The sequence below is a fragment of the Notamacropus eugenii genome, chromosome 5, assembly GCF_028372415.1.
Source record: "Notamacropus eugenii isolate mMacEug1 chromosome 5, mMacEug1.pri_v2, whole genome shotgun sequence".
Lineage (NCBI taxonomy): Eukaryota > Metazoa > Chordata > Mammalia > Diprotodontia > Macropodidae > Notamacropus > Notamacropus eugenii.
Window position 1 is genome coordinate 236,271,316 of NC_092876.1, and position 18,156 is coordinate 236,289,471.

At 34.6% G+C, this 18,156-nt stretch overlaps 1 protein-coding gene across 1 annotated transcript in view; it reads right to left on the reverse strand.

The window, feature by feature from the left end:
- OLA1 (Obg like ATPase 1) overlaps positions 1–18,156 on the reverse strand; it is a 260,413-nt gene that overhangs the window by 72,116 nt on the left and 170,141 nt on the right. Inside the window, exons 6-7 of the mRNA XM_072612356.1 lie at positions 4,870–4,950; positions 4,494–4,591 (exon numbers count right to left, since the gene is read on the reverse strand). Of these exons, the coding sequence (XP_072468457.1) occupies positions 4,494–4,591; positions 4,870–4,950 (179 nt within the window). The remainder of the gene's footprint in view (positions 1–4,493; positions 4,592–4,869; positions 4,951–18,156) is intronic.

The window sequence follows — 18,156 nt, forward strand, 5'->3', positions numbered from 1 at the left end:
TCACTAAATAAGATATCTGTAAAGTGCTTAGCACATAATATATACTTAATGAATGTTTGTTTGCTCTTCCTTCTCATTATGACATTTAAGTTTCCAAATGCTATGCCAGTAGGGCACAACTTCTGGAAGGTATATCAAGAAAGAAAAGTTTTAAGAGCAGAGCTGGATATGGACTATGTCTAAGGACAAGGCTAGTTAATTTTGGAAAGATTTGTCTCCAGAAGGTGTGACTACAAATGTGATTTAGTTTACCGGCCACAAGAGCTAAGAAAAAAGTCTCTATCGGTGAGTTATAATCTGTACTGTTAGAGTACACCTACAGAATTAAAATCACAGACCTTTGAAATATTTTGCTTTATATAATAGATATGACATAATAGATAATATAAGAGATCCTATAAAGTTACATACCTAAGTGGAAACACATTTTGTGTGTACCAGTGGAATTTACCTAAATTAATCTTTTACTGAAAATAGTGAATCTCTTTTGAAATCAATCATATGACATTTTTCCAAATTCAGATTTTTATTGAGGTTACTTGAAAGAATATAAACTATACTATAAATTCCAACCTAGAAACGGCTAATCTCATTCAATTCAACGATAAGGATTTAGAAAGTGCTCATAATGTGCAAAGTGTTAAGAACACAAAGACAAAATGAAGACCAGCTTACTTATACCTGAAGGAATTTACATTCTGCTTAAAAGTGTTTTTATAATTACATGTCACAAGTGAAAATACACCCACTTAGTTGTAGCAGCTCTGGTTCTTAGAGATGAACCCTTGTCTTCCCCCAATCTCCTCAAAATTACATGCATTCCACAAATTTCCTGTCTTTCAACCACATATGGTACAAATAATTCTAAATTAATTTTAGATATTACCTATACAAACACATATGCAAATGATACAATATGAACATACATAAAAAAGGGAGAAGTGGAAAAAACTAGGACCACAGTATAAAAAGAAACTTGGTAAAAACACAACATGAATATAATTGACACTTTTCTTTCCAAAATTTAGAGATTTTGTTGACATACTGCTCTTATTTATATGCTACCCCTCACAGATATTTGTATATTTCTTTTAAATGCAAAAATGAATATGTTACGTTAGAAAAATCAAGGCAATAAAAAGTTTTTTAAGTGTTATAAATATTAATGTCCCAAATTTGGGTCATATTTTTTTCTTTTCTATGAGGATTTAGGTTTATAGTATAATAAATGAGGAAATGAGATGCTTCTTTATCATCAGTTTTCAATAGGAGAAGCAAGAGAGCATACAAAAGTGCAACACATCATAATGAGCTGATATGTGGGTGTAGAGTAGATCTGAAATTAGTTTGCTCACCTGATTTCATAATTGGATGCCACGTACTACTCCTAACAGAGCACCAAAGGTGCAAAGATTGAAATATAAACCCCTAATTAAGCAACGGTTTGACAGATCCAGTGTGTCCTATATTTGCCTGACACTGGCTCAAAAGGCACTTTCAACGAAAAATTAATACTGAATATATGTAGCACCCATCCTAGAAATAAGTAAAATCTGATAATATTTAGAAAAAAGAAATCCTGAAGACCACAGAAAAGTCCTATCCCTCCATCACAATTCTGCACATACTTTCTAACTATTCAAAGAATAGCAATTTGTTATGTTAAAAAAAAAAAAAGGTTTCTCTGAATTCTTCATACAACATCAGCATTACTGTCATTTGATCATAACACAAGTGCAACTAACGCAGCTACCATGTCAGCTTCTCTTCAGGGGCTAGTTCTTAATCATAAATCAACTGAATGACTAATTCAACATTGTTAAAACTGATGAGGAGATGTTTGGAGCCATTCCAGTTTTCATATCTTACAAAAAGGTCAATACACCTACTCAGATACACAATAGTCTTATCTTTCAAAGGGTTTCTTCTTTTTTCTAGGATTGAAAAATAACGTGCTACCACTTAAATTTAAGTATGTTTTAACTATTAATTAAAATGTTCATTAATTCTGAAATGGTGACCCACTAAAACAAAAACAGTTTTAGCTTTTTTCATGTGACTACAATCAGAAAACCTTTCCCTCTTCTTTTCTGCCTGCTTTAAATACTTTTCTAGTTGTAAAAGACCTATGAAAACATTTACTGCTGACTGTTTCCTGCACTAACCTTAATCTGTTACAGTAACATCACATATTAAACTTTAAAAACAAAACTTTTTTGCTGGTAGAGCAACTAGTGCAAATGGGACTGCGATGTAGAACATGAACCAAAAACTCTTGACACAAATTAAAAGGCATCTAGTAGTAAAATATATTTTAATCATTTACATCTGTTTGTACTGCTATAAAAGATGGAAACCTACCGTTAGTATCCTTTATAATAAAAATTGATTCTGCACTTTAATAAAAAAAACTATGTTGCATAAACAGAGGATTTAAAGCTGTGGCAGAGTGTCTGAATGAAAGGAAAATGGCAATCTTTCTGGCTCCAGTAGATGCCATTCCCTATCACACAATGTTTCCCACTCATAAATACATGACAAATACTTCCTCAATCATTTTTTACGAGCAGGGATGCACAGGGGGTAGTCAATGGCTAGCTTGAGGGAAAATAGGAACAGCAGGCGGCAGAAACTGTACAGAAAATGGCTATGTGGTAAATTCTCTTCTGGAACATCACTCAGTTACCCGTCTTTGATCTTTCAGCTACAATTACAATAAAGTCCACAAGACCTGAATTTTTTTTAAAACTAGTTCATTAGCTATACACAAAATCAATTAAATCTATGTATTGTGGGACTGCCCAATTCATATCTCCAAATTCTTAAAAGTTAAAAATTTGCAATTTATACAAAAGGTTTACCTTCAATTGGCTATAACCATGTCATCATCACAACTGGCATCACAAAAAACACGGGGTGTCTGGCGACAGCTAAATCACAGACTGGCGTCTCCCAAGCAGTCTGTCTAGCATTAGGGTCTGGGAAATGGTATTTACTGTACAATTAGAGCCAGTGAGTTCTACCTGTAATCATCCAAATACAGGTGTGAGGAGCCCTTTTGGGCAAGGAAACTGACTCATCCTTTCTCCAATAAACTTTGATGTCTGTATTGTTACACTGAGCCTCAGGAAAACTCAACATTTACACTGAAAACTAGAGTGCTAAGATTTATTACATTCAAGTCAAATAATAAATTAAAATTCTTTCCCAAAAGTACCAATGTGACATATTAATCATCATATTTACAAGGTTACAAAACAAGACAGAACTGATTTTTTCCTTGCAATCACGTTATCTCATGGAAAAAACAGGGGGCTGATCAGTTTAAACAAAGTTTCTATTTTAAGTTTGAATTTCCTAAAGTCTTACCAATAGAGTTCATTCTGACATTACAAAATACAAAATGTCTAAGAGTAATATCAACAGGGCAGTTTTAGTTGCAGTAATTTCACAGAATTTATTCTAATGATTTATTGGAGTTAACCATCTGACATTAATTATTGTTTTGGCTTCCAGTCTATGAATGTTTATTTTTCAGTTTAAAGCCTTCTCACTCTTTGATATCATATGGAAATGAGAATTTTTAATGGAAAATTGAAACCATGTGCATCTAAGTACTTAATGAAGTACAGGGAGAAACAGAGGGTGTAGTTTTGGAAAATTCAGATATTTTGCTTTGGATAGTTTTGATTTGTTTGGATGACTTAATAGTTGAAAATACTGTGGGTCCACTGAAGCAAGTCAATCTCTGTACGATGCAAATATGTACGTGTGCATGCATGTAGATATATGCATATATATAACTTTTTGAAGTGAGTGCATGTATCAAACATTGCTAATTCTGATAAATCAAAAATGGCAGATTATAGATGTAATATCTGAGGCAAATACATACAAGGGTTCCTTGGACTTTTTTAAGGCCTAAGGTTTGCATTTTAGTATTTAATGTTTATGCACTATTTCATGATTCAAAAAATTGATATTTTGACATTACAAAAACATTTAACATTGTATCAAATTCTGAACTTTAAAAAACATATATGTGTGCGTGTATGGGGCGGGGAGGGGGTAATGTATGTATGTAATCTCAATTTTCAAAGAGCAAGCTAAGAATACTTAAAATTGAAGGGGAATGTATGGTACTTAATCGGAGGGAAAGTATATGAAAGCATATAGGTCATGATATAAAGAAGAAGACATAGCTTTAAAAAACAATTTATATTACTATAAATTAACAGCAGGCCTCCAACTGAAAAGCTAAAACCAACTTTTCACATGAGCATTTTTAATTTGGTTAAAATGAGCAAGAAAAAGTGTAAAATGTATTTAACAAAGAGTGTGTGTGTGTGTGTGTGTGTGTATACATGTGTGTGTATATATATCTGCATCTACAGATATCTCTATCTATCTACAGATAGATATAAAATGAATGTAAAAGATGTTCCAGCTACTTGTATCTATTAAATCAAGGTGGGGGAGGGGAAGCCACTCACCATTTGTTTTTCTTTCTGATGTAGTCCTTTTCTGAAAGGTTAACCAAGTAGATCATTGGTTTTGAAGTTAGAAACAAGTGTTTATTCAACACTTCAATCTAAAATACAGGCACAGAGATTGAATTCTTTAAAAAATACATAATATTTGTAGAGCAAATCATTTTAAAGCAAACATTAATTTGTCATTTTCATTTCTAAAATGTTAAATATCATTAAACATCTTTAAAGAAAATTAATCAATCTGGGCATGGTATTCTTTGACTGAAGTAAAGTTTAAATAAATGTTATAATCACTGTAAAATATCAGCTACTCCCTCATAACCATGAAGAACAAAAAAAAAAAAAGCTACCCATATGAGGCATATTTCTTGCTTACCTCTTTGTCATTCCAATCATGATAGAAGCGTACAGGTTTCTTTTCATCTATAACCCAAGTTTTTATTTTGCACATTATGTCCTACACAGGATTAAGAAGAAGAAGAAGAAGAAGAAATCAATTAAAGATAAACATATACTTAGTTCAAACAAAGAATAAATACATAATTTTGATGCTAAAGACATGGAGTTTTTAACCCTTACTTAACACAAAAATAATTCTGTTGTTCTATAAGGTGAATAAAATGCTAAAGAATAATTGCATTTAAAAACAACGAATATTAGTAAGACACACTTGTCATTTTTAATAAGCATAATGAATGGATTTTAACACCAAAACATTGATAAAGATTTTAAAATCAATAAATTTCAACTATATTTTTGAGTAAATAAAACAGGGTAATATTTCACCAACAGTGGGTGAGCCCAAATACGAGATAAACATACAATTAAGAAGGGGAGGGGATAGGTAGAAGAAATTAAATTACATTTTTTTCTTTTAAAAAACTGAAGACACTGGGCCTATTATAGATGATCCATCCTTTAAAAAATTAATTTAACTGACCCAAACCCCCTTTTATTCTGAATTAATTTTTTGCCAGCACCTTCTTCCTCCCCCCCACCCCCCTCCCCCCAAAAAAGTGAAACCTGCCAAAGCCTCCATTACACAATGGCAAGAGCCTTGCACTGGTGACCTCCAACCAGCTGCATTCACTTTCAGAACATCTCTCTCTGCTGGAAATCTAAAGGCCTTTTAGTTAGCAAGCTAGTGTGCATTCAGAAGGAGTAACTGCAGGAAGAGCCCAATGTGCTTTGTTTCTCTGGCCTTTCTTCACAGAAAGATTAATCATCTGTGAAATGGAAACGGCAAACAGCAAGTGACACAAACTGAACCCTTCAAGCCTTTCCTCATCAGTTTTGTGGTTCTGAATCTAAAAGCTGCGTGTGGCAAGGTTCTCCTTACAGGCAGGTGTTAATAAAAGGCTCTTAGGTCTGAAAGGTCAAACTTGGCTCTTCCAGAAGTAGTGTATTTGAGAGTCATCTGTTTTTTGTTAAAGTTAATTTATGAGTAATGCTTTAAATAATGTACTCATAGAACTTATTGTAATATACAATTAATTATTTTAAAATAATCAATTTCTTGCATTTTCATCAATGTATTTACTTGGGCAAATGTCATTTGTTTCTATAAACATCCACTTATTAAAAATTACCTCAATATTTAGTATACCTTCCTTCCAAATCTTGCTATTTCTGAGGGGAAAAAAATAAGGAAAAAGCCCTACATCCTTACATCCTGATTTGAAACCCTCCAGGAATAGGACTCCCCACAGATTTTAACAAGGAAGGGGCAAGCTGAAAACTTTTAATGAAACCTAACATGTTCTGCCTAAGAATAATCACTTTTACTCTTCTATAACTGAATTTCACTCATAAATGTTTAAAAGTGGCTAATGTAACACCATTTCCTACAAGGAGAAGATCAAAGTGCTATATTACAAATGCATTATGATTAAAAAAGCACTGTGCAGCCTTGCTATTAACTGTTCTTTAAACCCTAAAAGGCTTCCCATAGATCTCACTTGGCACTGCATATACAACCTTTGACAAGTAATGTAGACCATTTTTATTCATTGCCTAAAATTGTAGGCAATTATGTGCGTCACACTGGCCACCTGCAAATTCTGAATGCCTGCTCCAGTTGTCAGTGCAAAAAACTAATGTCGGAGGGGATTAATCTAGGGGGAGAGAGTCCTCTTTAATGGCTCCAGCAGGTGAAATGGCCCAGCTGGTTACTATGATGAGTGGCCAGAACAGTTTATGTAGAGACATGCAACAAGATTATACAAAAAAGGAGAGAAAAATTAGTACCATCTTATATTTGGCCCCATTAGTTTTACAATTATAAAAGTGAAAAAAAAATTTAATGAAGCCAAAAATAAGGAAAAGGAACTAACTTTACTCATATAAAATGTGAATTAAACAGGGCTGTTTGCAAGTGGGATATACTTGTCTTAAACCAGTAGATCCACCAAATTCTGATAACTTGTGAAGGAATTTTGACTGCATCAATTTTGGTTTTTTTTTAAACTTAACGTTACTTAAAAACCTTGTCACAAAAGCTTTCTGACATTCAAGTCTTCCTCCAGTACAATATATTATATCACAAATTAGAGACAATGGAATTCCAACTAAAGGCAAAGAACAGAATTACATATAATTAGAATTCTTTCAATAAAATATTTTCCATAAAACCACTTTCAAGACTTTTGGGGTCAATTACCAAATTATGGCTAAGTTTCTGAACTTGCCTCAGAGTTGATGCTATATATATATTTTTTAAAATGTAAAATAATTTATTTTTAGTTAAAAGCAATCCAATTATCCCCTTAACAGGCATGAAAGTCCAAGTTACATTTACTGAAGATCGTTAGCTAGTTTTGGTATAAAAGGCCAACTTATCTAATTTTCCTTCAAAACATAAGCATGAGTTACTCTAGACAAAAACACATGGATGTCAATATAATTAGTTACCTTACAGTTTCAAACTGTGTAACTTAAAATATTAAGACAAAAATGTATGCATCAATGTAACTCTGAGCTCTGTGAAGGAAGTGTAAGCTTTAGCAAGTTATAAAAAGATGAAAAGGTTGAGTATGGTGCTAGGGAAAGGTTGAATCTGTGGTCCAAAAAGAAGTCAACTGAGTTAGTTGGAGAGGCTTGCCATTAGTGACTCGGCCACTGGATAATGGATTCTTGGACAATGACAACCAATGAAAGAAACAAAAATATGAGATTGTTAAAATATTTTTCTTTCCATAGACACAAAAATTAGAAAGGAAAGCAAAAAATTCAGAAGCTAATTTTTCATTCTGAGAAACTTATGAATGACACAGGAACCTAATAATTCAATAAACATTTGATTAATCATCTAGGGTGTAAATCCTGTAAATACAAAGATAAATCAAAGTTTCCTGCCTTAGTGGAACTTGCAATCTTGCTAAGACAGAAAACTACAACACACACACATATACACAATAAGTGCATTGGACAAGAACAAAAGAAAGTTCTGTAAGAAACATGAAGGGGAAGTTTGTTACAATGGGAATGGAAATCAAGGAAATGTTTCATGGAGAAAGGCTGCATTTGAGTTAAGAACAGGTGAAAAAGCATAGAGTATTTGAAGAGAATAATTCAATTTAAACAGAGAGTAACATGAGATACAGCTAGAAAGGTAGAACATTAGCCATAAACTTTAATTGAAATTTAATTTGGAAAAAATATTTTAATCAGAGACATGTTCTGACATACGCATAATATGAAGTTAGGAAGACGTGTGTTTGAGGAGAGAAGGGTAATAGTACTGGGCACCGTTAAGAAGGGCCTGTAATAATACAGTGACAGTGAGGAAGTAATAAGTACAAGAGATATTGCAGGTATTCTTTTACTAAAAATTCTTGGTTAGCTGAGAACTACTTGGATAACAATTTAAAAATTATATATATATATGTATATATATATAAAAACTATGTCAAACATAATTTAATGAAAAAATTCAGATGGAAGTACAGTGCCTTGGGAACAGCATCAACCATCACTGCACAGATCTGTAGTCTAAGAAGGGATGGAACTATAAAACTGTACCTGGAAGTTTGGGAACAAGAAGAAAATTTAAACCCAATTCTATCCATTTAAGATTAAAAACTAAGCCCAAAGAGTCATGAAAATAATCAAATGTCTTGACTTTTCATCTAGTGCTTTTTCCATATCAATAAATTGCCTCCCAATCACAGGCAGATATATGGTGCAATGTGTAGAATGCTAGACTGGGAGGCAGGAAGAACTGAGCTCAAATTTGACTTCAGACACTTTCTAGCTATGTGACCATGGGAAAATCACTTAACCTTTGTCTGCCTCAATTTTCTCTACTGTAAATCAAGGATAATAATAATAAGAGCTAGCTTTCAAAATCGTTGTGAGCATAAAATGAGTTAATATTTATAAAGTGCTTAGCATAGCACCTAGCATACTGCAAGTGCTAAGTAAATGCTTGTTCTCCAACTGGGTTGAATTTGTACCAAGCTTATAAAGTATTATAAAATATTAAAGCTGCTTACAATCAAGCAAGGGGAGACAACATGGACACATATGTATGTCAACACAAAATAATTTGGAAGAAGGAAGAGAAGAAGCAGCAGAAGCTGGGGAGTGAGGGAACAGAAAAGATAAGGAAAAGCTTCAAGTAGGAGGTATCACTTTAGCTAAGCCTTGAAGGAAGCTAGGGATTCTAAGGAGGCAGGCGGGGAGGGAGTCCACCTGAAGTGTAAGTAACAGCCCATGTAAAAGTATGTAGGAGGAAAATGGGGTGCTGAATAAGGAACAATAAGAAAACCAGTTTGGCTGTATTATAAGTAGAAAGGAATCAGTCTGCGAATGGCTTTAAAAGCAAAATGAAGACTTTCTGTTTTATTCCAGAGGTAAGAGGGATGACTGGAGTTCATTGCACTGGCAGCTGTGTGGAGCATGGATTGGACTGAGGAGAGACTTGAAGAGGAAAGATCAATTAAGAGGCTATTATAATTGCTCCAGGGAGAAGTGATGAGTCCTTGAATTAGAACTGTGGTCATATGACTGTAGAAAAGATAGCTCCTAAAGACATGGTAGAGGTAGAAATGCCAAGATTTGATAGCTAATTGGATATATATAAAAAGAGAAAGTGAAGAGCAGAAGATTACAATGAGGTTGCAAACTTGGGTGATTCTAGGGTTGCTGATGCCCTCAACAGAAAGTGCAGAGTCTGGAAGAAGGATGGGTATTTGAAGAAAGATTTGGAATTGTTTTAGACATGTTAATGATAAGATGCCTACAGGATATCTACTTTGAAATGGGAAATAAATAGTCAACGTTTTGTCAGAGTTCAGAAGAGAAACTTGGACTGGATATACAGATCTGAGTCATCTATGTAGAAATTATTTTTTTTAAACCCATAGGAGTTGTTGAAATCACAAAAAGAGAGTAGAGACAGCCCAAAACAGAACCATAAGGCACATTCACAGTTGGAGGCAGATTGTGTATGATTAACAAGTGACAGCGACTGAGGAATAGTAGATACGTAAAAGAACAAAGAGAGAACAGTATGACAAAAACCCAAAGAGGAGAAAACATCCAGCAGGATCACAGCAGTGTCATATTCTACACAAAAGCCAAGAGGGCTGGCACAGTGGAGAGTGTTGGACCTGGAAACAAGAGTTTGTCATTGTTCAGTCACGTCCAACTCTTTGTGATCCCAAAAGACTGTAATATGGCAGGTACTTTTATACCACTATCAGTCAAAGTCTGTCCAGATTAATATTTGTTGCTTCCATGATACTATCTATCTGTCTAATCCCTTGCTGTCCCCTTTTCCTTTTGCCTACAATTTTTCCCAACATCAGGATCTTTTCCAATGACTTCCATCTTCTCATTACGTAGGCAAGTATTAAGCTTCAGCTTCAGTAACTGACTTTCCAGTAAGTAGCCTGAATTAATTTCTTTAAATATTGAATGCTATGACATCCTCACTGTCCAAGACACTCTCAAAAGTATTCTCCAGTATCACAATTTGAAAGCATTGGTTATGTACCATGTACAGCTTTCCTTATATTCCAACTCTCACAGTCATACGTTGCAACTGGAAAAACCATAGCGACTATATGGACCTTTGTCAGCAAGGTGACGTCTCTGTTTTTAAGCGTGCTATCCAGATTTGCCATTGCTTTCCTTCCAAAGAACAAACACCTTTTAATTTCATGGCTGCAGCCAACATCTCCAACGATTTTTGAGCCCAAAAATATAGAATGTGACACTGCATCCATTTCTTCTCCCTGTATTTTCAAGGAAGTGATGGGAGCAGTTGCCAAGATCTTTTTGATGTTAAGCTTTACACCAACTTTGACACTCTCCTCTTTCACACTCCCTGGACCCTCCCCAATCAAGAGGTTTCTTAATTCTTCTTCACTTTCTGCCATCAAAGTAGTATTGTCTGCATATCTGAAACTGTTGACATTTCTTCTGGAAACCTTAATTCCAGCTTTTGATTCATTCAGCCTGGCACTTCACATGATGTAATCTGTACATAAGTTAACTAGATAAGGTGACAATATACTAGCTTGTCATACTTCTTTTTCAAATTTGATGGCATAGTGAATGCAACATTTTAATTTTTAGGATTTTAAATAGCTCAGCTGGAATTCTATTACTTCTACTAGCCATGTTTCCTAAGGCCCACTTGACTTCATTCTCTGAGATGTCTGGCTCTAGATCAGTAACCATACCATCACAATTACTGATGACGTTAAGATGTTTCTTATATAGTTCTTTTGTGTGTTCTTGCCACCCCTTCTTAATCTCTTCCTCTGTTAAGTCACTACATTTTTATCTTTTTATCAAACCTACTTTTGCATGAAAATTTCTCGATATCCCTAATTTTCTTGAAAGGATCTCTTGCCTTTCCCATTCTATTCTTTTATTGTTTTACATTGCTCTAAGATAAACAGCTTATCTCTCCGTGCTATTCTCAGAATTTTGCATTCAGTTGGTTATATCTTTCCCTTGCTCCTTTACCTTTTGCTTTCCTTCTTTCCTCAGCTACTGTAAAGCCTCATCATATAGCCATTTTGTTTTCTTGCTCTTTCTTTGTAACGTTTGGTGTTTTTTTTTTAAATGCCTTCTGTACAGTATTGCGAACCTCTGTTTATAGTTCCTCAGGCACTCTAGATATATCTAACAGACTCAATCCTTTAAGTCTATTTATCATCTTTACTTCATATTCATAACATTATTTAAGTCATATCTATATGGTCTGATGGTTTCCCCTTCTTCAATTTAAGCCTGAATTTGCAATGAGATCCTGATCTGAACCACAATCAGCTCCAGGTCTTGTTTTAACTGACTGTATAGAGCTTCTCCACATTTGGCTGCAAAACATATAATCAATCTGATTTCTACATTGACCATCTGGTGATGTCACCTTTTGAACTGTTGAAAAAGAATGAGACGAGAATGTATCTTGACAAAACTCTTTTAGTCTCTGTCTTCCTTCATTCAATATTCCAAAGCCAAACTTGTTTGTTATTCCAATTATCTTTTGATTTCCTATGTGAGCATTCCAATCCCCTACAATAAATGTGACGTCTTTTTCTTGTGTTATTTCTAGAAGACCATGTAGGTCTTCATAGAACTGATCCTCTTTGGTATCTATGGTTGGAACACAGACTTGTATTACTGTGATGCTGAACTTTTTTTGCCTTGGAGTTGAAAAGATATCATTCTGTCATTTTTGGGATTATACCCTAGTACTGCTTTTCTCACCCTTTTTATTGACTATGAGGAGTACTACATTTCTTCTATGGGATTCTTGCCCATAGTAGTATATGTAATGATCACTTCAATTAAATTAACCCATTCCTATCCATTTAAGTTCACTGACACCAAAGAAGTTGATGTTTAATCTCTTCATCTTCTGTTTGATCACATCCAGTTTACCTTAGTTCATAGATCTTATATTCCCAGGTTCCTATCCGATACTGATCTTTACAGCATTAGATATTCCTTTCATCACCACATGTACCCACAGCTGGGTTTCCTTTTGTCTTTGTCCCCAGCTGCTTCATTAGTGCTGGAGGTACTTGTAGTTTTCTTTCACTCTTCCCCAGTAGAGTACTCGAAACCTTCCAACCTGAGGGGCTCATCTTCTGATGTTATCTCTTTTAGCATTTTAGTACTGTCCAAAGGGGTTTTTTTGGAGTGCTTTTCATTTCCTTCTCCAGTGGATCATCTTGTCTATCTTGGGTAACTTTACCTTATACATCATGGCCCATGGTTTCACTGACTTATGCAAGCCCCTCTCCAATAACAAGGCAATGGTGATCACTGAGTCCAGCCTCAGTTATTTAACAGTTATATGACTCTGGGCAAGTTCATTACCCTCTGCCTCAGTTTCTTCATCTACAAAATGGGGCAAATAATAGTACTTCCCAGGGTTGTTGTGAGGATCAAATGAGATATACTGGTAAATCACTTTGTAAAGCTTAAAGCAGTATATAGATGCTAGCTAATATTAGATATGAGGATTGGCAAAAGGATATCAGATTTGATAGTTAAGAGATCACTGGTAACTGGAGGAAGCACTAAGTCAAATTGTAAAGAGCTGACAAGAGTGTGAGTAGAAGTGGAAGCAACGAGCATAAATGGTTTTTACTAGAAGTTCAACTGAGAAAATGAGGAAAGATACAGGACAATGGCTTGAGAGGATGGTAGGTTCTATAATTGTTCAGTTGTTTTTCAGTCATGTCTGACTCTATGACACCATTTGAGCTATTCTTGGCAGAGATATGGGAATAGTGTGCCATTTCCTTTTCCATTGCATTTTACAGACGAGGAAACTGAGGCACACAGGTGACTTGCCCAGAGTCACACAGCTGATAATGGTAACTGTCATTACCACTTGGTACTGTGGTCAAATCTGAACTCAGGAAGATGAGTCATCCTGACTCCAAACCCAGCACTATGCTACCTAGCAGCCTCAGGTAGGGTGTATAGAGTATTTTAAAGAAAGAAGACAGCTATGCATGCATTCAGTGAGCAGAGAAGGGAAGAAGAAAAGAGATGACTGTGGAAGCAATTTGCTGGAGATGACTGAAGAGGAAGGAATCAAATGAACACATAGAGAACGACTTTTTCAAAGAATGGAGTGAAGGAGAAAAAAATGGAAGATTACATCAAAGGGTTGTAAGACTCAGGGAACTGAACTGACTTAGAACACTTAGTTTCACATCCCAACTAATGTTATCATTAGTACTAACTGCATGACCATATAAAAGTCACAACCACTGAAAGATTCTATTTTCTCAGATATAAAATCTACCCCCACTAAGTTATTTTGAACACAATACAGCTTTCACAGCTATGGATAAGAGGTGCATTGTTTTCCCCACCACCCCTTTCTGCAGACTGGATCTCCCTATCTCACTCAGACTGGTAGTACAGTAACCACCCAGGGGTCCATATTCCAGTACTACTTGGGACAGTAGCTTTGGTCTGCTCATTTTCTGACCTGAGCTAATTCTCCCCTCCTTAGGCAGCCTGGTAACACCAGTCTCCCCACAGCTCACCTTACTGGTATTGAACTTTATGAGAACACCTAATCAACTATAGCCCTACTCAGAATTTCTGCTCTTGAGGGATACACCAGTGCTAGAGGGATACACCAGTGCTAGCCTCCTCGGTAGAAGAATTACAGACAGGGCTGTGCCACTACTACCCATTAATGAAATAAAGGATAGAGGCAATTGCAAAATATAAAAGACAATTTAGATTACACAAAATTAAAAGGCTTCTGGCACAAACTTAATGCATCTGTGTCAAAAAGGGAAGCTGTCAAATAGGGAGAAGATTCTTCTATCAATTTCCAAGATGACTTAGACAACCATGGAGGACTTTCAGATATTTAAGACCAAAAGGCATTCCTCAATAGAAAAGTGGTCAAAAGATATGAACAAACAATCCTCAAATGAAGATTTAAACTGTTTATAGCCAAATCCATGCTCCAAATAACTAAGAATAAGAAGAATGCAAATCAAAAGAATTCTGAGGTTTCACCTCACACCCAGCCAATAAACAAAGATGAGAGAAGACACGAACAGTTAATGCTGGAGATGCTGTAAAAAGATCAGCACATTAGTGCATTGATGGTAAACTGCGAATCTGTACAATTTTTAAAACAGTATTTTTTTCCCAATTATATGTCAATTTTTAGCATTCATTTTTACAAGATTTCCAGTTCCAAATTTTTTCCCCTCTCCTCTTTCAAAAATGGTTGGCAATTTGATATGTTATTTGAATGTTATCATGTATGCTATCATGTAAAACATTTCCATAATAAAATTTACACAGCCATTCTGAAATAAAATTTGGAATTATATAGAGTAAAGTGATATACCTTTTGACCCAGAGATTCCACAACTAGGCTTATACAAGGAGGTTGTTCATTTAAAAAAAATCATCATATACACCAAAATATTCTTAGTAGTACTTTTTCTGGTAACAGAACTAGAAACAAAGTAGATAACCATTGACTGGGAAATGGCTCAATAAATTGTGGTAAAAGAATGCAACAGATTATTACTGTGCTGTAAGAAATAATGAATATGATACAAAAAGATAAGTATGAAAAAGTTACATGATCTGTTATAGGCTGAGGAAAAGCCAAGAAAAATACACAAAGAATACACACACACACACACACACACACACACACACAAACAACCACCACGAAACAGTTTAAAGTGATTGTTTTAGAATTAACAAAGAAAAAGCATGTCATCAAAGAAAAAGAAAAGATATGAGAAAACACCCTCTACCCAACTTCTTTGCATAGGCAGGAGGTTCACTAAGGTGGAATATTAAATATATTTTCAATCTTTTTCCATTTATTAATTTGTTTTGCTGATTTGTTTTCCTCTTCTCTTAAAAAAAATTCTTTGTAATATTCCCTTAGAGAGGGAAGAAGGGAGGAATAATGAAAAAAATTTAGATGATGCAAAAAGAAAGCAACAATAAAAATTTATTCAAAAACAAAAGAATGGTTCATATATTATAATTACTTAAACATAAAAGAACAGATCTTGGTCTTAAGTATTTGGTTAAAAATATCTCCCCCAATATTGCTCATAACATACGTGATAGGGTTTTCTTTTAGTCTTTTTTTCAAATATTGTATATTCATTCTATTTAATTGTGGTTTACAGTGTCAAATATTGTCTAAACTGAATTTCTGCCAAACCGCATTCTAGATTTCCTAGCAGTATTTCTCAAGGAGCTCTTCTGCAGATAATTACGATTCTCATATTTAGTGAACACTAAGCTGCTGCTATACTGAAATACTATTGAATTTTGTAGGTTTATTTTATATCTTTCTACTTTGTTGAAGCTACTGTTTCAATTAGCTTTGTGGTGTTCTAGGATTGTCCAAATAAGATGATGACCTTTGTATCATTAAGTTTGTTCCCTCTTTGCTCATGTTTATACTTCATGTATTTTTGCTATCGTTAACATTATTTCTACAATTTCTAGAAAGATTACTGGAAAAGAATCCTTAGGGCAGAACAGTGAATTACAGTGAACAAAATTATAGTTATAGTGAATAAAATACTTTCTTTATAATTAACAAATGATAAATACATCTATATCTTTCAGTCAGTTGTGAGATAGAAAAGATGTAGTACATCACAGAGTATAACTTTGCATAGGATAGAACATAGGCATATATAATGATGTTCTCTCATTGTTAATAAGGCCTGAGATTTTCCCCATACCTTTAGTATCTTCCCCTCACTTTAGGTAAACTGTGGCTCGATCCCACAACTCTTTCCCAGTTCTATCACCCCTAGTATGTATCTCCTCTATGTACACTTGACTGTCTCTTTTCTTCACTTTAGTTCCACTACTACATGCTCTATAACAGAGGTTTCCAAACTTATTTGGCATTTAAAAAGAAAAATTACTCCGTGTCCCCCCAAAATCTACTTCCCTTAATGCTTTTTTAATCCACATCATTTCAAAAATATACCAAATATATTTTTAATGAAGCATCTTAAATTTTATAATTAATTGTAAATGTGTGGGATTTTTCCTGCACTGAAATTTTGAAGATGCAATATTGCATCACATAACTGTATTATATTATAAACAAGTCATTACATGCACATACTCCTGCCAATATATGCTGGATTTCCCAACAATGCACAACTCGCTCACCTACCAACACTTGCTTGTTAAGACCGGAGGGTGAACTTTGATTACGGACTGGGTATACCTTGCATCCTGTGTGTTTATTTGGAAAATAATGTAATCACTATGACTTTAACTCTGCTACACAAAAGGTAAAACATGCACAAATGGCTTTTCTAAATTTTCTTATCTTCTTTCTTTATGCTTCCATTGCCCCCTTATTTTTACTCAATACCCGAAGCTACTCCCATGGCCCTGGATCATTCCAGCACTGAACAGGGGGTCCACTTTCAGAACCTATGCTCTGTAAGTATATCTGGAACTATGATAATATAGCCCAAGAGTGTTATCTCCACTGCTCCTGGTAGTGTTAACATATTTTGCTTATTATCCTCTTTGACTTTTACCTTTAAATATCACTCAGATGATTCTGATTTGTTTAATCTCTTGCCAAACTTTCTTTAAACTCTTTTTACATTCCATTGTTTCTTTTTGCATATGACATACTACTCCCACATCAATGACACATTTTTCTTGTGTCTTAAAATATAATTGTAATTTTCTCTGATATTATTTGGTACTATGTCTAGTGCTTATCAGTAAATTTCTTTTTGTAAATGTATTTTATTTATTTCATTAACTATTTCTCAATTACATTAAAAAAAATTTTTTAACATTCATTTTTTAAAATTCTGAATTCTCTCCCTCCTTCCTGCCCCTCCTTGACTCCTTAAAAAAAATGCAATATTATATAAATGTTACATGTGAAATCATACAAAACATATTTACATATTAGCGATGTCGCAAAACAAAGTTGTTGGGGTTTTTTTTAATAGTGCTTTGATTTGTACACAGAGCTCATTAGTTCTCCCTCTGGAGGTGGATAGCATTTTACATCATAAGTCCTTTGGAAATGTCTTGGATCACTGTCTTGATCGGAGGACCTAAGCCATTCACAGACAATCACTTTACAATACTGCTGTGTGTACAACGCTTACTTCAGTTTGCATCACTTCATATAAGGCTTCCCAGGTTTTTCTGAAACCATAGTGCTTGTCATTTCTTATAGCACAATAACATTCAATTACAATCATATACCACCACTTGTTCAGCCATTCTCCAACTTATGGGAATCACCTCAATTTCCAATTATTTGCCATACTGCTTCATTTCTGAAAGAAAGTATTCATGATATAAAGGTGTCGGGCTTCTGTGTAGTCAGCAAATGTTTGGACTCTTGCATTATTTTTTTTCTGATACATACTTTCCAAAATAATCCTTACCACCTTTACCCATTCCCAGATTTGCACTGCAATTACTGAGTTTGGTTTCTGTAATGTTAGTGAGAGTTGCTTGATTAGGACAGGCTTGTTATATAAGAGTTATAGATCTTTCCCACTCATTAATAGGCCTCAGGTAGAGCCCATCAAGGGAAGCTTGATTAGGGAAGGTTTGTTTTGTAGGAAGGTCCAAACCTTTTATTAGTTGTTAATGAGGCACTGGGTCAGGAGGGTCATGA